Source organism: Delphinapterus leucas, chromosome 4 (genome assembly GCF_059928025.1).
Source record: "Delphinapterus leucas isolate spDelLeu-1000000601 "Yukka" chromosome 4, BTC_Dleu_Yukka2, whole genome shotgun sequence".
NCBI lineage: Eukaryota > Metazoa > Chordata > Mammalia > Artiodactyla > Monodontidae > Delphinapterus > Delphinapterus leucas.
In genome coordinates, this window is record NC_143132.1 from 67,485,099 (window position 1) to 67,508,011 (window position 22,913).

General features: G+C 37.9%; 1 protein-coding gene across 12 annotated transcripts in view; it reads right to left on the bottom strand.

Annotated features, from left to right (window-relative positions):
* Window positions 1-22,913, bottom strand: part of GOLGB1 (golgin B1) — an 89,931-nt gene that overhangs the window by 34,950 nt on the left and 32,068 nt on the right. For all 12 annotated transcript variants that reach the window (XM_022565241.2, XM_089909951.1, XM_089909952.1 and 9 more), the window contains 4 exons: window positions 21,529-21,931; window positions 20,425-20,540; window positions 4,057-4,171; window positions 1,330-1,403 (listed from right to left, as the gene is read on the bottom strand). In XM_022565241.2, coding sequence (XP_022420949.2) covers window positions 1,330-1,403; window positions 4,057-4,171; window positions 20,425-20,540; window positions 21,529-21,931 — 708 coding nt within the window. The remainder of the gene's footprint in view (window positions 1-1,329; window positions 1,404-4,056; window positions 4,172-20,424; window positions 20,541-21,528; window positions 21,932-22,913) is intronic.

Below are 22,913 nucleotides of genomic sequence, written 5' to 3' on the forward strand. Positions count from 1 at the left end.
TAAATTATTCTATAATTGTTTTCTTGGGAAACAAAACCAGTGAATCTCATGGCAAATTTAGTATTTTATTAAATGAGTTTGGGGACATGGGTCCAATCCCTGGTCTGGGAAGATCCCATATGCCACAGAAAAACTAAGCCTATGAGCCACAACTACTGAGCCTGCGCTCCAGAGCCAGCGAGCCTCAACTACTGAGCCCACGTGCTGCAACTACTGAAGCTTGTGCGCCTAGAACCCGTGCTCCACAATAAGAGAAGCCACCGCAATGAGAAGCCCATGTACCACAACGAAAAGTAGCCCCCACTCGCCACAACTAGAGAAAGCCCACGTGCAGCAACGAAGATGCAACACAGCCAAAAATAAATAAATAAATAATTTTTTTAAAAAAAGGAAGTTACATTATTCCCCAAAGCCATTTATGAGTCTATCACTGACTTGCTGATTGGAAGGACAATTAAACACAGTACAGCTAACAGTAATCTTAAATCAGCAGAATATTGAGCAACCATACATTTCTTACAGTAATTTTTAGGTTATAAAAAGCACCATTCTCTGACGATACCCTTTTTAATATAATCCTAAGTGAAACTGTGCCAACTGGGGAAGGGGATCTGGGGAGAGACTAGAGACTTTATCTAATCTCTTCACTGAGAAACTTATCTGAGATGGGCAAAGAAGCTGAAATAAATGATAACCTAGCATGAAAAGTGGGTTATCAAATCCCAAGCAAGTGCTACTGTACTTGCGTTGGTTCTGAACAAACAAAAAAATTCCAAATATTTAGAAACAAGTGAGAGTAAAAGATAAATAATAACCATTACAACTCTTAAACCTCACTTTCCAGGTAATGTAATTCTCTATCAACATTAGAAAATTGCAGAAAAGCTTAGGTTTGAAATTACCTCCCTTTGATTGAGCTCATATTCTGATTATTTTAAGAATGCATCGGTCTTCCCTGGTGGCGCAGTGGTTAAGAGTCCGCCTGCCAATGCAGGAGACATGGGTTCGAGCCCCGGTCTGGGAAGATTCCACATGTCACGAAGCAACTAAGCCGGTGCACCACAGCTACTGAGCCTGCGCCCTAGAGCCCACGAGCCACAACTACTGAGCCTGCACCCTAGAGCCCGCGAGCCACAACTACTATGCCTGGGCACCTAGAGCCTGTGCTCCACAACAAGACAAGCCACCCCAATGAGAAGCCCGCACACCACAACGAAGAGTAGCCCCCACTCACCGCAACTAGACAAAGTCCACACACAGCTACGAAGACACAACACAGCCAAAATAAATAAAATAAATCATTAAAAAAAAAAAGAATGCATCACTTACCTCACTGACTTCTCTATCTGCCTCTCCAGTTCTCTTCTGAGCCTCTAGGAGAGTAATCTGAGAGGACAGTTTTTCTGAAAGTCACAAAATAAATATCCTTAGAAGATAAATGTAGAGTGTTTGAAAAAAACAGAGGTATGATTGTGTATGTGGCTATTTGAGATGCATGAAATAACCAAGAGGAAAGAACAGATACAATAGTTTGGGGGAGATAAAACGTTTATTTTATTAAAGAAGTTGCAAAAGAAGATGAGAAGATGAGATATAAGATAGAATGGTACTAGGTATTAATTATTAACCTGAGTGAAGTATAATAAATAGTGGAAGGCTTTAAAGGGAATAAAAATGCCAGAGCATATGACAAAAAGCAGCTATTTCTGTGGCATAATTTGGGACTTCTAGGGCAATAAATTTAACTTAATTTATCTATAACCCTCTGTATCCATATTATAATGTATTAATATAGCACTTATAATGTCTTCAACATTCTTTCACATATTTTCATAAGGATGTCAAATTTTAGCACTAGAAGGGAGCTATCCAATCTCCTCAATGACCATATGAGGAAACAAAGAAATGCCATGACCTACAGCTAGTTCATAGAGCTGGGATCAGAATTCAGTCTTCTGAGTTCCACCCCATGTTTACAAAGTGTGTATTTAAAAACAGTAGTAGTACCTTGGAGGATAAAAATATTGAGTATTAATAAGCCCCCAAGAAGTTTATACTCTTTCTGAGAAGTTAAGACAAATATACTAAAGAAACAAACAAAAGAAGCATATTTTTTACACTACATCCAAATGTCTTAACGTGACCTACATGATTTGACCCCACTTATTCTACAAATTCCTCTGCTTGTACTACCCCTTTTTTGCTCACTCTAATCCCAAGAACACTGGCCTTCTTTCTGTCTGCAAACAGATCAAATTTATTCATACCTCAGGGTGTTTGCACTGCTCTTCTCTGCTTGGGATTCAATTTGCTCAGCCTCTTTTTGCATGGCTGTCCCCTTTTCATCATTCAGGTATCAAGTGCTCAGAGAGGCTCACCCTAACCACTCTGAGGCTACTTTCTTCTTCCCCCAGGCACATGTGCAGTAGCCTGTTCTATTTTGATCCTAATACTTATCACTCCCTGAAATTTTCTTATGTATATACATGTTTATAGCCTGTCTTGTCCTCTAATATGTTCACAGCAATATGCTTAGCAACTAAATTAGTGCCTGGTACATAGGAAAGGCACCATAGATATTTGCTGAATGAATGAATGAACATTTATGAAACAAATGAATTCAAGACTGTATATAATATGTTCAGACATTTCACAAGATTATTTGAGGAAGGAGCACAGTGGCAGAAATGAAAGCACAAAAGGTGAGTTTAATAGAACATGACTCATAAAGCAAAGGTAACCTATGAGACCAGACCCAAAAACTAATACAGAAAACAAGTCCAGTGACCCCTGCAGGAAAGAACAAAGAGAATGGAACTCACATAACCTCTAAACCACAGTGAGCTACATGAAAGTGACCGGGACTGCTTGCACAACTACAAAATAAGCATCACGGATAAGATCTCAAAGAAGTATTTTCAGTGGGTTGAATAATGAACTGAATTTGTGGCGTTCTTTCTTTATCAGCAATGGTGGGACTAGTCTAATAAAGATATACGATCCCTAGTTTATAGCTAAGTGGAACTGTAAGATGGTTAAGTTGGAAATATTGGCTATAGACCTTAGGAAATGGTACAAACTTTATTTGGTATTCATTCTCACTCTTAAAGATAAAGCATGGTAGTCAGTTACTCCAGGATAAAATAGATAAGTAAAACGTTATTGACTAGAAGTTATTAAAACCATAAGGTCCTTATGAAGCAGGTGACAAATGGAAGGAGGTATTATCTTCATTCTTACTAACTCTTCACACACAGTCCAATAGAATAAAGTGCTAAATTTAGTTCAATCAAACAAAACTTTATTCAGCAGCCACTCATTTGCCAGGTACTATTCTAGTTCCTGGTAAAGCAAAAGACGAAAAAAAAAAGGGCCCCTGCCTTTGAAGAGCTTATACTTTATCTCTAAAGAGCTTATAATATAAGACATAAAATTATAAACAGATGATCTTAATACAATGTTAAAAGAATGCAATTTGGAAGCACAAAAATGCATTTAACCCAACTTTGGGAAATTAGGATCGACTTCCTGAAAAAGATAATGGCCTAGTTGAGGCCTGAAACATGAGTATGAATTAGCCAAGCTAAAGAAAAGGGATAAGGTTCTAAGCAGTATATACTATGAGCAAAAGCCAAAATGGTTTCTACCTCTGAACCTTTATTTATACTGATCTCTATTATCTCACCCCACAAATTTATTACTGGGAAAGTCTTTTCTCTCTTTATTTTGGCTACTTAAAAATTCATTGTCTTATTAAGGTCTTATTCAAGCCGTACTTCTGAGAAGATTCCTTGGCCACTCCAAAATGAATATAATACAGATCTCCTGCAGCATCTATAGCCCATACTGCAAAATGTTATACTTATGTAAACACTGGTATTGTGCTTAAATCGTTTAATGTGTATTAATCCTAACTTCAATAATTACCAGCCATGCTGTCTAAGACCTTTATTATCATAGAATCAGAGAATCTACATGTTATACATATATAGTGATAAAAGTAGAGGCACTTGTGGGTTAAGAAGTCAGAGAATTATGGTTTTCATTTATACGTACCATTCTCAGCTTTCAGCTCCTCCAGCTCTACAGAATGAAAGAGCAAGGCTCCCTTTTCATTCTCTAGTTCTACCACTCTCTTCTGCAAAAAGGCAATACTCTCCTCAGTGACTGCCTAAATTGTAGAAAGACAACAAATTAATGATTCTCCAGTACAAAACTCTCATACTAATGTTCAGACAGCCTCTGGCATTTTTTTCTTCTAAAAGTTCTCCAGCCATGAAAATACTTTTAAAATAGCATCTACTTATCTGCCTAGGTAACCTTTAAAGTAATACTTTTCATCTGAAGACAGAAAGAGAAAATCTTTCACACAAATTTGCAATTCATTGGCTTTTGAATTTAAGACTGAAGTCTGGATTACAAAGAGAGAAATTCCAAGTCTGCTGCACACGAAAGAAAATTTTCAGAATCCAAAAAACTAAAAGTGCATTATGAGTTCTGGAAAAACTTCAAGTAATCTAATATATGTGTAATTGGAGTCTCCAAAGGAAGGGAGAGGGTCAAAAAAAATATTTGACTAATTAACAGCAGAAAATTTTCCAAACTGATGAAGACTATAAACATAGAGATTCAAAGTCCAAGCAAAAGAAACATGAAGAAAACTATGCAAAGGCACATCATAACCCAAGTGCTCAAAACCAGTGATAAAATCCTAAAAGCAACCAGGAAAAACAAAAAAAAGACAAGGATGACAGATTTCTTGTCAAAAACAAAATGCAAGAAAAAAGATAGTAGAGTAATAGCCTTAAAGTACTGAAAGAGAAAAAAAAAACCTATCGATGTAGCTTCTCTAGTCAGCTTTTAACAATATCTTTTAAAAACAATGGAGAGATAAAAATGTCTTCGAACATACAAGAGCTATAAGAACCCATCACCAGCAGACCTGCGTGCTCATGACAGTACACCCACATTAAAAGAAGTCCTTTAGGCAGAAGGAAAACAAAACCAGATGGAAATACGAAACTACACCAGAGTTTGGCAAAATTTGGAGCCTTCCACCTGTTTTTGTAAATAAAGTTTTATTTATGGCCTAAAAGCTTAAAATATTTACCATTTGACCCTTTATGGAAAAAGACAGCCAACTCTTGATCTATCCTAAAGAAAAGTACCAGAAATGGTAACTGCAATGGTAGTTAAGATTTATTTTCTTATTATTTGAATCTTCTAAAAGATAAATGACTAAACAAAAATAAAAATTTTTGTTTATAACATGTTATATTTTTGTACTTTTTGTTTATAATATATGCATAAGTAAAATAATAATAATATAAATCCCAAGAGTGAAGAAATAGAAGTATATAATTGTAAGGCTTTTATTCTATACTTGAAGAAGCACAATATTATATGTAGGTAACTGTGATAAAAATGCAGACTATAATCCCTAACGCAGTCACTATCATAAAATAAAGAATTATAGCTAATACGCTGAAAAGGGAGAAAAACAGAGTCATAAAAAATACTCAACCAATTTTTTAAAAGGAAGGAAAAGTAAAAAAGTAAAAGACAACAGTTGGAAAAATGGAAAACAAATAACAAGGTGAGAGACTTAAAACTATATCAACGACAACATTAATGGAAATGGTCTGAACACTCCAAGTAAAAGGCATAGATTGACATATTGGATAAGAAGTAGGCTCAAACTCTATGCTGCATATAAGCTTTAAATATAAAGACAAAAATAAGTTAAAGAGTGAAAAAAGATACACCATGCTAACACTACTCAAAAGAAAAGTGGAATAGCTATATTAATATCAGAAAGAAGTACATCTCACAGCAAAGAATGTCACCAGGGATAAGGAAGGTCATTTCATAATATCAATGGGTCACTTAATCAAGAAGACATAAACATCCTAAATGTCTAAGCCCCCAATAACACAGCTTGAAAATACATGGTGTAAAAACTGATAGAACTGTAAATAAATCCACAACTATAATATGGGATTTCAATAATTGAGAGGCAGAAAAGCAGCAAGGACATAGTACACTTGAATAAGACTATCAATCAACTTTACATGATTGGCATTTATAGAACATTCCAGCAAACAACAGCAGACTACATATTATTTTCAAGTACATATAGAACATTTACCAAAACAGACAACATTCTGGGCCATAAAACAAGTCTCAATCAATTCTTAAAGAGCCAAGTCATATAAAGTATGTGCTCTGACCACAATGGAATTAAAATAAAAATCAGTAACAGAAAGACCTCTAGACATATGAGTCCCAAATATTTGGAAACTAAGTAACCTGGGGGCAAAGAAGAAATTAAAAGGGAAATTAGTATTGTGAACTGAATGAAAATGAAAATACAACAGAACTTGTGAGATACTGCTAAAGTAGATTTTTTGGGGGGAATTTATAATGCAAAATGTCTATATTAGAAATAAGAAAGGTCTCAAACTAATGGCCTCAGCTTTCACCTTAAGAAGCTAAGAAATGAGGATATCAAATCCAAAGTAAACAGAAGAAAGGAAATAATAAAGATCAAAGTAGAAATCAATAAAATAGAAAACAGAAAACAAGGCAGAATCAATGAACTCAAAGCTGGTTTTTAGATCAGTAAAGTTAATAAACCTCTGGACAGTCTAACCTGTGTAAGAAAGAAAACACAAATTACCAATATCAGAAATGGGAGAGGTAACATCACTACAGATTCTATACATATTAAAACAATAATTATAGACTATTATGAATAACTTTATATAAATTTGCCTATAAATCTGACACTTTATATGGACAAATCCCCTAAAAGATATAAAACACCAAAGCTCACTCAAGAAGAAATAGATAACCTAAACAGCCAAATAGTTATGAAACAAACAGAATTTTTAGCAAGTGAATTCAAGAAAGTATAAGGATAATATATCACTACCAAGTGAGGTTTACCCCTGGAACTCTCATACACTTCTGCTGGGAATAGAAAATGGTAACACCACTTTGGAAAACTGCCAAGGTCTTAAAACCTCCCATATGATCCAGACACTTCACTTCTAGGTATTTACTGAGAGTAAAGAAAGCACAGGTCCAAACAAAGATTTGTAAAAGAATATTCATAGAAGCTTTATTTGTAATAGCCAAAAATTGTCAACAATCCAAGTTTGTCCATCAACAAGTAAATGGATAAACAAATTGTGGTAGGTACAATATCCTCAACAATACAAAGGAATGAATTCTTGCTGCATACAATAGGATGAATATCAAAATAAGTATGCTGAGTGAGAGAACCAGGAAAGAAAAAGAGCACATATAATTTATTAAAAATACAAACTAATCTATAATGACAGAAAGAAGATAAGTGGTTGCCTGGGTAGTGGGAGATGTGAGAGAAAAATTAAAAGGGGGCATGAGAAACTTTGGGGGGGTGATGAATATGTTCATTTTCTTGATAACGGTGATGGCTTCATGCATGTCAAAACTTATCAAGTTGTACACTTTATAAGTATGCAGGGGGCTTCCCTGGTGGCGCAGTGGTTGAGAGTCCGCCTGCTGATGCAGAGGACACGTGTTCGTGCCCCAGTCCGGGAAGATCCCACATGCCATGGAGCGGCTAGGCCCATGAGCCATGACCGCTGAGCCTGTGTGTCCAGAGCCTGTGCTCCGCAACGGGAGAGGCCACAACAGTGAGAGGCCCGCATACCGCAAAAAAAAAAAAAAAAAAGTATGCAGGATTTCCCTGGTGGTGCAGTGGTTGAGTCCGCCTGCCAATGCAGGGGACACGGGTTCGATCCCTGATCCGAGAAGATTCCACATGCCATGGAGCAACTAAGCCTGTGCACCACAACTACTGAGACTGTGCTCTTGAGCCCGTGTGCCACAACTATTGAAGCTTGCATGCCTAGAGCCTGTACTCTGCAACAAGAGAAGCCACTGCAATGAGAAGCCTGGGCACCACAACAAAGTGTAGTCCCCACTTGCCACAACTAGAGAAAGCCTGAGCAGAGCAACGAAAACCCAACGCAGCCAAAAACAAATAAATAAATAAACAAATAAATAAATAAATAAACTCTTTAAAAAAAATCAGTCTAGTTTCAAGAGTTGGAAGGCAACCTGATGACTAAGACGAGATGTTAGGCTTCTGGTTTTAAAGATGGAAGAACAACCAGGAACCAAGGGTGTAAGTAATACAGCTCTACTCACTGGAAAAAATGAGGAAATGAATTCTTCCCTAAAGCCTCCTTCCCTGCAGCTCAGCTGACATCATGACTTTTGGCCAGTGAAACCAATTTTGATTTCTGATCTCTAGAATTCGAGGAATCTCATAACTTTCTGTTTAGAAGAACAACTAAATCATCCCAATGAAGAAATAGCAATCAAAACACCAGCCAAGCCACAAGAGAAGGGCATGTGATTATGTCAGCAAACTCAAGTCATCCTACTCCTGGCGCCAGAATTGAGTTGAAAAAGCCTCCAGATAATTCCAACTCTCAGCTTTTAAGTCAACTCCAGTCTTTGATTCTCCTACAGAAGGCTCCAGACTTCAGGGAGAAAAGAGCCATCCTCATCATTCATTCCTCTCCAAACCTCTGGAACACAGAATTGAAAAGAAAAGAAATCCAGAATTTTATGCCTCCCTCTTTGTTCTTTCTCAGGACTGCTTGGCTATTCCAGATCTTGCAAGGACTTCCATTATTATGTTGAATAGGAGTGATGAGAGTGGGCACCTTTGTCTAGTTCCTGATCTTAGAGGAAAAGCTTTCAGCCTTTCACCATTGAGTATGATGTTAGCTGTGGGCTTGTTGTATATGGCCTTTATTACATTAAGCTACATTTGTCTATGTCTAATTTGTTAAGAACTTATTATTATGAATAGATATTAAATTTTGTCAAATGCTAAAAAAAATCAGTCAAGTTTCAACAACTAGACAAAAATCAGTCAAATATAATTTGAATAATACTATGATTTAAGTGATATTTATAAAATGTTACAGCCAGTAACTACAGAATATACATTTTTTACAAGTGCACAAGCTACATTCACCAAGACACCCCATATGCTATGTCATAAAACAAGTTTCTATAAATTTCAAAGCACTGAAATCATATAGAACATATTACCTGATCATAATGAAATTAATTAGAAATCAATAATAATATCTAGAAATAAAACCAAATATCTGGATATTAAATAACACACTTCTAAATAATCCATGATCAAAGAAGAAATCATAAGGAGAATTAGAAAACTCTTCAAAAACTGAATGATAACAACACATCAAACCATGTGCTTAAGAGGGAATTGTGTAACTTTAAATGTTTAAATGAGAAAAGAAGATCTGAAGTGTTTGATATAAAGTTACACCTTAAGAAGTTAGAAACAGAAGAGCAAAGTAAACCCAAATAAATAGAAAGAAATACCAAAGAACAAAAATCAATAAAAGTGAAAACAGACCAGCATTAGAGAAAATTGACAAGGCCAAAAGTTGGTTCTTTGAAAAGATTTTTTTTAAAAGTCAAATAATTTCTAGTTTAAAGTCTCATGAAGAAAATGAAGCACAAAGTGGGGAGATGTCGGCCAAACAGTAGAAACTTGCAGATCGAAGATGAAAAAGTTCTGAAGATCTAACACCCAACATTGTGATTATAGTTAATAATAATGTATTATATAGTTCAAAGTTGCTAAGAGACTAGATCTTAAATGTTCTCACCACAAAAAAGAAATTGTAATTATGTGTCATGATGGAGGTGTTAGCTAATGTTATGGTGGTAACCCTATTGCAATATATACATGTATCAAATCAACAAGTTGTACACCTTAAACTTACATAATGTTATATGTCAATTATATCTTAATTAAAAAAAAACAATAGGGATTGGGGTAGGGATGGGTATCACTACAGAGCGTACAAGCATTAAAAGGATAAAAAAGGGAATACTATAACCAACGTTATAACAAAAATTTGACATCTTCAATGAAACGGACAGAACAAAACAAAACTAAAATCCAACTGGCACAAGATGAAAAAGAAAATCTTATTAGTCTTATATCTGTAAAAGAAATTCAATTCATTATCAACTCCAGAACCAGATAGTTTCACTGGTGAATTCTTTCAAATTCTTGAGAAATAATACCAATTTTACACAAACTCTCAAATAAAAGGGAACACTCCCCAACTCATTTTTTTTATGCCATAATAACCCTAATACCAAAATCTGACAAAGTACTACAAAACAAAGGAAAATCTTCATGACCAAAACAAAGACCAATATCCTTCATAAGTACAGATACAAAAATGCTTCCCAAAATAGTAGTAAATCAAATTCAGTAATATATATAAAGGATAGTACTTTATGACCAAGTTCGGTTTATCCTAACAAAACAAGGTTGGTTTAATAGTCAAAAATTAAAGTAATGTACCATATGAACAGAAGAAAACCCATATGATCATTTCAATAAATGCAGATAAGGCATTTGGCAAAATTTAATACGAATTCTTACCAAATTAAGAATAGACGGTAAAGTCCTCAATCTGATAAAAAAGATTAATGAAAACTTGAAACTAGTACCACAGCTAATGGTAAAATATGAAATACTTTCCCCTAAGATCAGGCAAAATGCAAGAAGGCCCAGTCTTACCACTTCTATTAAACAGTGTTATGAAGGTCCTAGCCATTGCATGAAAAAGAAATAAAGGCATAAAGATTAGCAAGGAGTAAGTAAAACTTGCCTTTATTTGCAGATGACCTGATTGTTTATGTAGAAAATCCTAAAGAATCTACAGAATGAGACTAGAATTAATAAAATAAATAGCAAGTTCACATAAGCAAAATTCAATTATATACTTACATAAAAGTGCAAACAGTTGGAAAGGTGAAATTAGAATAAATTCCACCTACAACAACATTAAAAAACATGAACTATTTCAGAATAAATTTTAAAATGTGCACAACTCCTCCAACCAAAACTACAAACCATTGCTGAAAGAAATTAAAGACGATCTTAATAAGTGAAGAGAGATACTATACTCATGGATTGAAAAGTTCAGTAGTATTAAGATGTCAATTCTCCCTAAAGTGATCTATAGATTCAACACAATGCCAATTCAAAATCCCATCCAGCTTCTTCTTTTTTTCAAATAGAATTTGAGATAGTTGATTGTATAATTTCTGTGGAAATGCAAAGAACCTAGAATAATCAAGGCAATCTTGAAAAGAACAACAAAGTCAGAGGACTTATACTACCTGACTTCAAGACTAATTACAAACTACAGTAATGAAAACAATGTGATACAGGCAGGAGCAGCAAGCAAAGGAACTTATCACTTGTTCTCACTCCGCCCTGCTGTAGCAGGGGCCCCAATAAAGCCTTGCCTGAATTTCTTGTCTGGCTTCTAATCAATTTCTATTGATTGGGGAAGGCCAATAACCCTGGTCAGTATCAGATTTACAGTGCTCAGTGTGGGGCAGTTGTCCTCTTCCAGGGAGAGGATCTGGGCACCTCCAGGACACTGAATGCAGCTTCCCTGTGGGTGACAAGTAGCCACCTGAATCTCTTGTTTCAGTGTCACCACGTTTGGGGGGCTCCCTCTCCTGAGATGGCCATGCTGGACGACTGAGCAGGCCTGGGGATTCTGGTGGCTCCCTGCAATGAGACATCTATCTCCATCAAGGAGGCCCGGGTGGTCCTTGACATAGCAGGTAAGAAAATCAATTTTTTAAGTGATAATGGAGCCACTTACTCTGTCCTGATCTCTCACACTGGGCCTCCTTCCTCCAAAAGCTGTACTGTGATGGTGTTGATGGAAAGCCTCACACCCATTACTTCACTGGGCCTCTCACTTGCCTATTTGAACAGTGTTTGATCTCATGTGCCTTTTAAGTTGGGCCTGAGTGTCCTATCCCATTACTGGGGAGAGACCTTCTGGGCTCCCTTGGAGCCATATTACAGTTAGGAGGCCCGAAGCAGCCCCCTATCTTGATTCTGACTAAGACAAATCAACTGGAAGAACAAGGGCCTATTCCCAGCCATATTCTACACACAGTAAACCCTGCAGTTTGGGACAAAGGAATCCCTGGGAAGGCTATAAATGTTCAACCTGTAAAAATTAGCCTTAAGCCAGAAGTCGCTTATTCTAACAAGAGACAGTACCCCATAAAGTTGGAAGCAAAAAAAGGTTTGCAACCCCTCATCCATAAATTTTTAAGACGTGGCCTCTTAGTGCTCTGTCAGTCTCCATACAGTACCCCTATTCTGCCAGTTGTTAAGCCAAATAGGGACTATCGAATAGTACAAGACCTTAGAGGAGTAAATGATGCAGTGGTCCCTATGCATCCCCTTGTGGCCAATCCTTATATTAGTCCAGATTCCTGGAGTGCTTGACCTCAGGGATGCCTTCTTTTGCATCCCAGTTCATCTCTCATCTCAGTATCTGTTTGCCTTTTAGTAGACTAACCCCCACTCAGGTCAAATGCAATAATATACCTGGACAGTATTGCTTCAGGGGTTTCAGGACAGCCCACACTTGTTCACCCAGGCCCTAAGAAAAGAACTAAGGGAGGGACCTTCCTGGTGGCACAGTGGTTAAGAATCTGCCTGCCAATGCACAGGACATGGGTTCAAGGCCTGGTCAGGGAAGACGCCACATGCCATGGAGCAACTAAGCCTGTGCGCCACAACTACTAAGCCTGTACTCTAGGGCCCGCAAGCCACAACTACTGAGCCCATGTGCCACAACTACTGAAGCCTGTGCACCTAGAGCCCGTGCTCCACAACAAGAGAAGCCACCACAATGAGAAGCCCACGCACAGCAACAAAGAGTCGTTCCAGCTCGCCACAACTAGAGAAAGCATGCGCATAGCAACGAAGACCCAACGCAGCCAAAAATATAAATAAATAAATAAATTTATTAAAAAAAAAAAAAAAACTAAGGGAGATACACCTAAAAGAAGGGGCCAGTCTACAGTATGTGGATGACATATTAATATGTAGTTCCCACCATGGAGGCCTCAGATCAGAATACCATTTAAGTCCTTAATTTCCTTGGGACCCAGGGTTACAGGATCTTTCAGAAAAAAGCACAAATCTCAAAGTAACAAGTTAAATATCTGGGATATATTATAAACCCTGGAAGCAGACAGCTATCTCTATATAGAAAAGAAGCTATATTAGAACTAAGCGCCCCAAAGACCAAAAAAAAAATCCTCGTACTTTCTTAGGCATGACAGGATTTTGCGGAATTTGGATTCCAGAATTCAGACTAATGGCTAAGCCTCTATATGAAGCCACTAAAGGCCCAGATACAGAGCCATTACTTTGGACTGGGGAACAAGAAAGGCTCTTAATAAGATCAAACAGACCCTCACCAAAGCTTCTGCTCTGGGTCTCCCCAATTTAAAAAAGCCATTTATCTTGTACATAGCTGAAAAACAGGGGACAGCTATGGGAGTCCTTGTACAAAAGCTAGGAGAAGTTCCTCAACCTATAGGCTATTTTTCCAAACAACTAGATTCCATGGCCCAAGGTTGACATGGCTGCTTCCAGGCGGTAGCTGCCACTGCTTTATTAGTGGAAGAAGCTAACAAGCTTACCTTTGGACAGCCGCTGGAAGTCCAGACCCCTCATCAAGTACAAAAGATTCTGGAAATTAAAGACCACCATTAGCTAACTGGAGGCTGCCTTACTAAGTAGCAGGCTTTACTCCTTGACTCCCCAGAACTAACCCTCAAAACTTGCCACACCCTCAATCTGGCTACTCTAATCCTGGCTGAAGGCCCAGAACTAACACATTCCTGCCTTGAAACCCCTGACTAGGTTTATGCCTGTAGGCCTGATCTAACAGACCAGGCCATAGAAAACCCTGAGGAAGAATGGTTTACTGATGGCAGTAGTTTCATTAAAGATGGAGTCAGGAGGGCAGGGTATGCTACTGTGAGCACTTATAGTGCTATATAAGCAAAACCTTTGCCACCTAACACTTCAGCCCAGAGGGCTGAGCTAATAGCCCTAACCTGAGTCTTAACATTGGGGTAAGGAAAATTATAAATATATATACAGACTCAAAATATGCCTTCCGGGCTTCCCTGGTGGCGCAGTGGTTAAGAATCCGCCTGCCAGTGCAGGGGACATGGGTTCAAGCCCTGGTCCGGGAAGATCCCACATGCCGCAAAGCAACTAAGCCCGTGCACCACAACTATTGAGCTTGCGCTCTAGATCCCGCGAGCCACAACTACTGAGCCCACATGCCACAACTACTGAAGCCCGCGCGCCTAGAGCCTGTGCTCCACAACAAGAGAAGCCACCACAATGAGAAGCCTGCGCACTGTAACGAAGAGTAGCCCCCGCTCTCCGCAACTAGAGAAAGCCTGTGAGCAGCAATGAAGACCCAATTCAGCCAAAAATAAATAAAATGAATAAATTTTAAATATATATATATATATATATATACATATACATATATATATATATATATATATATGCCTTCCTTGTTTTACATGCCCATGCAGCTAATCTGGAAAGAAAGAGGACTTTTAAATGCAAAAAATTCCACTGTAACATATGGGGCTGAGATATTACAACTCATAGAAGTGCTCAAAAATCAACACTAGTAGAAGTCATTCACTGCTGTGGGCATCAAAAGGAAAATTCTCAAATTACCTAAGGGAACAGGGCACATCGGGAGGCAAAGAAAACAGCCCTGATGCCCGTACCGGGTAGAAACCAACTTTGAGAATATCTGACAACAAACCACCTAATTTCAGCAGACAATTAACCACCAATCCTCACTATTCAATATGGGCAGGGAAACTGAAAACTGGTTCTCCAGTTTGTTCTCTTGGATACCACAAGGTAAAAAAAGCTTTCTGGGGCTTCCCTGGTGGCGCAGTGGTTGAGAGTCTGCCTGCCGATGCAGGGGACACGGGTTCGTGCCCTGGTCTGGGAAGATCCACATGCTGCGGAGCAGCTAGGCCCGTGAGCCATGGCCTCTGAGCCTGCGCGTCCGGAGCCTGTGCTCTGCCACGGGAGAGGCCACAACAGTGAGAGGCCCGCGTACCGCAAAAAAAATAAAAAGCTTTCTGGCAGGAGGTTTTTGTTTTCTCATAACCCTTTTCTTTTCAGTCATACTGATTTAGACTATATTTTGTCTAGTACTCTGTTGTCTTCCCTATTGTTGTAAACCTGTGACTAAGACTTTTCGGTCCAAAAAGGAGAGCTGGGACCAACCCAGACCTTCCATTCTAAAAATAGAGAAACATGTTGAACTTTAACCCCGAGATTAACAAAAATATACACCCAAACAGAATGGCTTCTTGGCAGGGACCACATTGCCTCCCCTGTCAGGTCAACAGTTAAGGAAGCCCTCCCAAAGTAACCTGGTTCCTTCCCTTCCTAGGCCCTTTAATGGCTATTGTTGTTTTTCTCCTTTACAGCCCTTGTTTGTTTAACCTTTTGATTGAGTTTGTGTCTTCTGGGCTCTGACAATTTGAAGTAAGGCTCATGATGGCTCAAGGAATTCAGCCCATTCCAGCAGAAAGTGGCCCAGGTCCTTGGGACAGTCAGCAAGAGACTTCTACACCTCTAGGGGCTAGGGTCTGTGGCCCCTGTCCCCTTATACAGGAAGAAGTTTCAGAAGAAGAGACCTTCGGTCCCTTACCCCTTAAGAATAAGGGTGTAGAGTCTCTCAGCAGGGGATGAGATAGGCTGGGACCTAGGACCCTTTGCTGCAGTGCTGCAGTGCTTGCACCTGGACAAACATCTCCTCCAGCAACAAAATACAAAGAAACTATATGGGACTAAAAATAACTGCGTGCATGTGCAGTTGGGGCAAATTCTGGACCCAAAAGATACAAAGAGACCAAAAACACCCAACTGCCACTTTTGAAGAGCTTGGAGCAAAAACAGGGTATTGGGAGCAAAAGCAGGGTACTGAGCATATGCTACAACACCACCTTAGGGGTGGGCAAACCACCTAAGCCACCCCTCCAGCAAGACCCCTGGACACACCCCTACCCTGACCCCATATAAGGAACAAGCTCGCCTCCCCTCAGGGAGCCAGCCAGCAAGGGACCCTGTTACTTGTTCTCACTTCCCTCTGTTGCCCCAATAAAGCCTTGCCCGAAAAAAATTATGATACAGGCCTAAGAATTGGCTAGACCAGACTGGAAAGCTCATAGACTAGAAAGCTCATAAATAGACCTATTAATCATTTGTTTTCAACAAAGGTACCAAAGCAATCCGATGAGGAAAGTAAAGTCTTTTCAAGAAATGGTGCAGAGACAATTGGATATCCATATAGGGAAAAAAATAAAACTTGACCCTTATCTTACACCACACACAAAAATTTATTGAGGTTCAGAGACTTAACTGTGAAAGCTAAAACTATATAGCTTGTGGAAGAAAACATAAGAGAATATCTTCATGACTTGGGGTTACGCAAAGGTTTCACACACAGGACAAAGAAAATTATAACCAGAAAAAAAATGATAAATATGATAAATAATAGACTTTATCAAAATTTTAAATGTCTGCTAATTAAAGAACATCATGAAGAAAATGGATAAGAAGCAAGCCACGGGGACTTCCCTTGTGCTGCAGTGGATAAGACTCCACGCTCCCAATGCAGGGGGTCCAGGTTCGATCCCTGGTCAGGGAACTAGATCCCAAATGAATGCTGCAAATAAGAGTTCGCATGCCACAACTAAGGAGCCGGTGAGCTGCAACTAAGGAGTCCACGAGCTGCAACTAAGGAGCCCACCTGCTGCAACTAAGACCCGGTGGAACCAAATAAATAAATATTAAAAAAGAAATTCTACTTTTAATAAAAAAAATTCAATATGTGATTTTCAATTTAAAAAAATTAAAAAAGAAAAAGAAGCAAGACACAGCATGGGAGAAAATATTTACCAAACATGCCTGATAATAAACTGGCATTCAGGATGTATAAAGAATTACTACAACTTGATAAATAGGCAAAAAACTCAATTTTTAAAATGAGGAAATGACATGAACAGATACTTCACCAAAAGAAGATATACAAATGTCCAAGAATCTCAAGTAAACATGTTCAACGTCATTTGTCATTGGGGAGATGCAAATTGAAACCACACTGACCTACCACTACATACCCATTAAAATGGCTAAAATTTTAAAAATTGGTAATACCAAATCTTAGAGAAGATGCAGAGCAACTAGAACTCTCATATATTTTAGGTGAGAGTATAAACAATATAATCACTTTGGAAGAAGATCCAGCATTTCCCTATAAAGCTAAATATATTCTTACTCTATGGCCCAGAAATTCCTCAACTAGCATTTAATGAAGACAAATGAAAACATATGTCCACACAAATACTTGTACAAGAATGTCCATAGCAGCTTAATTCATAATACCCAAAGCATAAAAAGACCAGTTATCCATCAAAAGGAAATTATAGCACAGTCATGCAAAAGGAAAATACAGTATATTCATAAAATGGAATACTTCTCAGCAATATAAAAGAATAAATTATGATACATATGATAATATAAATGAATCTCAAAATATGCTGAGTGAAAGAAGTTTTCTACAAAATAACACAACTGTACGATTACATGTATAGGCTATAAAACATGCAAAATTAATCTACGGTAAAAATATAGAACATTGGTTCATCTCTGGAGGGGAGTAATGCGGTTGACTGCAAAAGGGTACTTTGTAGGGTGATATATCTTGATAGGGATTTGGGTAACGCATTTGACAACACTCAATGAATGGTACACTTAATACCTGTACATTTCATGTTTTGTAAATCTCACTTCAAAAGAAAAAGAACTATAAACAAATATCAAAATCTAGTCAATGATATGCATGCCGAAATATTTAGAGAAAAATGTACTGATGTCTACAACTTACTGTGAAATGTACAAAAAATTAAGATGAATTGGTAGATGGATAAATGGATAGATATATGATAAAGCAAATATAGTAAATATTAATAGAATCTAAATGGTGAGTATGCAGGTGTTCACCATAAAATTCTTTGAATTTTTGTTTTTATTTTTATTTATTTTTTGTTTTTTTTGACATCTTTATTGGAGTATAATTGCTTTACAATAGTGTGTTAGTTTCTGCTTTTTAACAAAGTGAATCAACTATACATATACATATATGCCCATATCTCCTCCCTCTTGCGTCTCCCCCCAACCCTCCCCATCCCACCCTTCTAGGTGATCACAAAGCACCGAGATGATCTCCCTGTGCTATGAGGCTGCTTCCCACTAGCTATCTATTTTACATTTGGTAGTGTATATATGTCCATGCCACTCTCTCACTTCTTCCCAGCTTACCCTTCCCCCTTCCCATGTCCTCAAGTCTATTCTCTTCCTGTCCTGCCCCTACATTCTTCAGAACCATTTTTTTTTTTTAGGAGCTGGAGGAGTCAGGCCCCCGGACTTCAGACTATACTACAAAGCTACAGTAATCAAGACAGTATGGTCCTGGCACAAAAACAGAAATATAGATCAATGGAACAGGATAGAAAGCCTAGAGATAAACCCACGCACATATGGTCACCTAATTTTTGATAAAGGAGGCAAGAATATACAATGGAGAAAAGACAGCCTCTTCAATAAGTGGTGCTGGGAAAACTGGACAGCTGCATGTAAAAGAATGAAATTAGAACACTCCCTAACACCATACACATAAATAAACTCAAAATGGATTAAACACATAAATGTAAGGCCAGACACTATAAAACTCTTAGAGGAAAACATAGGTCCAACACCCTATGACATAAATCACAGCAAGATCTTTTTTGACCCACCTCCTAGAGAAATGGAAATAAAAACAAAAATAAACAAATGGGACCTAATGAAACTTAAAAGCACAGCAAAGGAAACCATAAAGATGGAAAGACAACCCTCAGAATGGGAGAAAATATTTGCAAATGAAGCAACTGACAAAGGATTAATTTCCAAAATTTACAAGCAGCTCATGCAGCTCAATATCAAAAAAACAAACAACCCAATCCAAAAATGGGCAGAAGACCTAAATAGACATTTCTCCAAAGAAGATATACAGATTGCCAACAAACACATGAAAGGATGCTCAACATCACTGATCATTAGAGAAATGCAAATCAAAACTACAATGAGGTATCACCTCACACTGGTCAGAATGGCCATCATCAAAAAAATCTACAAACAATAAATGCTGGAGAGGGTGTGGAGAAAAGGGAACCCTCTTGCACTGCTGGTGGGAATGTAAATTGATACAGCCACTATGGAGAACAGTATGGAGGTTCCTTAAAAAACTAAAAATAGAACTACCATACGACCCAGCAATCCCACTACTGGGCATATACCCTGAGAAAACCATAATTCAAAAAGAGTCATGTACCACAATGTTCATTGCAGCTCTATTTACAAGAGCCAGGACATGGAAGCAACCTAAGTGCCCACTGACAGATGAATGGATAAAGAAGATGTGGCACATATATACAATGGAATATTATTCAGCCATAAAAAGAAACAAAATTGAATTATTTGTAGTGAGGTGGATGGACCTAGAGTCTGTCATACAGAATGAAGTAAGTCAGAAAGAGAAAAATTCTGTATGCTAAAACATATATATGGAATCTGAATTTTTTAGAGTTGCTGAAAAATGTCTTAACAAAACACGGGAGGAAAAAGTTGAGAATGGGAGAATAGAAGAGATTGGAAAGCCTAGATGCCAAAAACCAGGAAGGAAAAATTTTTGTCAGTGCACAGTACTGCCCAGGAACTATGGGACTCTGCTGACCCTTATATCTGTCAGTTTGGAAGGGTATAATCTTATAATGGAGATGAATTAATCCAGTTATCCCAGCTTGACACTAGTTAATTAAGATCATCAAACTAACTCTCCTTGTTCTGATATTCAAGCTCAATAAGCAGCCTTCTGGTGATTAAAATCTAGCTCCCCGGAGACTTTTACAGAAGGCAGAGAGAATATACTGGCCAATCAACAGGAAATTAAACTTTTTACTGTTAACTGATTAATGTGGGCATTATGATTTCTACAATAGACTTTTAAGTTTGGTTAGACTGAATTGTATACTTTAAACCTGATCAAATCTCAGTCTACCAAAAACAAAATTGATTTCTCAACTGGGAAAGCTGATTATAAGATTAAAATTAATGACTCATCTCCAATACAGAAAGGCTGTAGAGGTTAGAAAGGCTCTTGAGGTTATGCTGCTCATTGTCTACTTTTTTCTCATTATTCATTGTTGGGACACTACTGTCTTTCATGTTTCCTTTCAAATAGAATTGGCTCCAAAAAAGCATTGTGTAGGCAGAAAAGAGAGAAGGCTTATACTGCTTTCTGGAATAAATTCTATTAGAACACCCAAGTATAGATACAGCAAAGACAAATAGATCATATTCATAAGAAGTACACATTTAATTACCTGTGTGCCTTCGTTAGAAACATCTGGCAAAGAAGTCTGAGATGCTATTTCATGTTTTAGCAATGTTGCTTTATTTAGAAATTGGTTGATTTCTTCGGATTTTTCCTGGAGTTGATCTAAGGAAAAGAAAATAAAATTGAAATGATCTTTGCCTCAAGCCTGAAACTTAGTGAGTTATCTTCTAGGGATACACCATATGCTGTTTATTCTAGTTCCGTTATCTTAATTAAAATTACGATGCCAATACCATCATTTTTATAAATTGTTTAAATGCTCTCAAGGACCAAAGGACATCTCAGTAAACCTCCTTCAAAGGTAAAATAAAACAGGTCTAGGTATTTTTTTTTAAAGTCATTTTTCCTTTCCCCCTTGAAAATGCCCTTAGCGTTTTTTATTTTATTTTCTTCACTCTCCACGTAAGCATTATAAATCCTACTGAGATGTTTTAAACATGAACATGGTTCAATTAAGAGAACAGCATGCTCATGTAACACACTGTTCCCATGTAATGTCCCTTAAGGCTTTCTGATTAATGTTCAGCTCTCTTCAATACAGATGTTCAATTTAATGCTTTCTAAAATCTTTCCTGTATGCCAATCTTTTAGAATTAAACTAAATCAGAGGCATGTATTACTTTAATAATAACACATTTTTAAAAAAGTTTTCTTTAAAAAGAAATTTTCACCTATAAGAAAAGCATTCAGATCCATCTTAAGAAGTAAAGATGACTCCACGCAATTCAGTCTCCCTACCTTTGCAGCTAGATCTGGCCTGAGCTTTCCGCAAATTAATTCAAATCCTACTCATTTCAGTCAGTGAACCCTTCAGACCACAGTTATGTTTCACATAGCGTTCTTTTTAATGTCTGACACATTACTATCAATAGTTTTTAGTACTATAATAATAATTTTATTAAGCCAGATTATAACTTCAGTCAGAGATGGGAGAAATGCAACAAAGAGTTCAGAAGAGACACCTTTCTTAATCATTCTATTCATTCAATTGGTTTAAGCAAATGATGCCACTAAGAGATCCCTGAAATTTTAAAGGGATGCTAGACAAATGGGCTAGACAAATGGGCTTCAAACGCAATCAAATACTGACCTTCCAGCTGCTGAATGACCTGAGCTGAATGAGCTGCCTGTTCACTCTTATCTTGGAGAAGCTTTGAATTTTGATCCTTTAGGGCATCACAGGCAGAGTGCAGCTCTTGTTCAGTCTTTTGAAGACTCAAAATGTGAGAGGTCTTCTCTGCCATTTCTGTTTTGTGCTTCTGCTCCAAAGCACTGTACCGGGACTGCAGTTCAGCCTGGGCTTGACCTGCCTGTTCAAGCTGTTCTAGAAGATGATGCATTTCTTCCTGCAGGTTATGGAAAGATAGCTTTCTCTCTGCCACTTCAAGTTCCATCTTTTCCATCAGAATCTTGGACTCCTGTCTTTCTGTTTCTATAGTGTTCCTTAAAGTACTCTGCTCAGCTTCTATCTGCTGTAACTGCTGGGAGAAAATCTAAGAAAAAAAGACAAAGCCTCATGAACCATAAATTCATTCTTTCATTTCAATAAGCATAGTGAAGAGCCTCTTCTAGGTGAAGCCCAGGCCTAGACACTCAGGACCAAACCTACAATTCCATAAGACCCTCTGTTTTTGCTTCTTGATACTTTTGACAGTTTCTATTCATATATATATTTATTTGTTTCATTAGCTTTTCACTTATGTGTCTCCCAATACAAAATTAGTTCAATAAGGAAAGGGACTGTGTCTGTTTTATCATCACTGTTCTCCAGCATCTAGCATAATATATGGCATACTGAGTATGTGGTGCTCAATAAATACTGAATAAATGGATCCAGTCCCTGCCCTCAAGGAACTCAGAGTTTAGTGAGAGAGTCACACTTAAACAGATCATTATAATACAAAATATTAGAGGCCATGAGAGAGATACTTATAAGGTACTAAAAGGAGCAGAGAATGGAAACTTACCATAAAGTCACACATATGTAACTATCTCCACAGTACCTATCTAGTAAGTAGCACAACTGGGATTTGAACCTGACTATTCAATGACAGCCAGAAAGGGGACTCAGGGTCAGGGTATGGGTTCTGTTAGAACTGGAGATATGGGAACATGTTTCTATGCAAGAAAGACAGTCGTTCTCAAGGAGAGTTGAAAATTAAGAAGAAAGTATATGACTTTCTCCAGCAGCATGCGGGACCCAGATGAACAAGCAGAGAATGTGGACCATAGCACCGATTCCACATTAGGATTTGGCTCCCTGGATGCGAAGGGGCAGGGACACAGGGAATCCAAGGGCTGGTAAAGGAGTAGTCCAAATCGCAGTCGCAGATCTATACCAAATAAGGAAAGGAGCGAGGCCAAGAAAGAACCAACATACCAGAGCAACACATGAAAGGATCAAGGAATCTTAATGAGAATGAAAGTCAGGACAGCCTAAGAAAGGGAATGACAGGATGGGCTACAGTCAGGGAA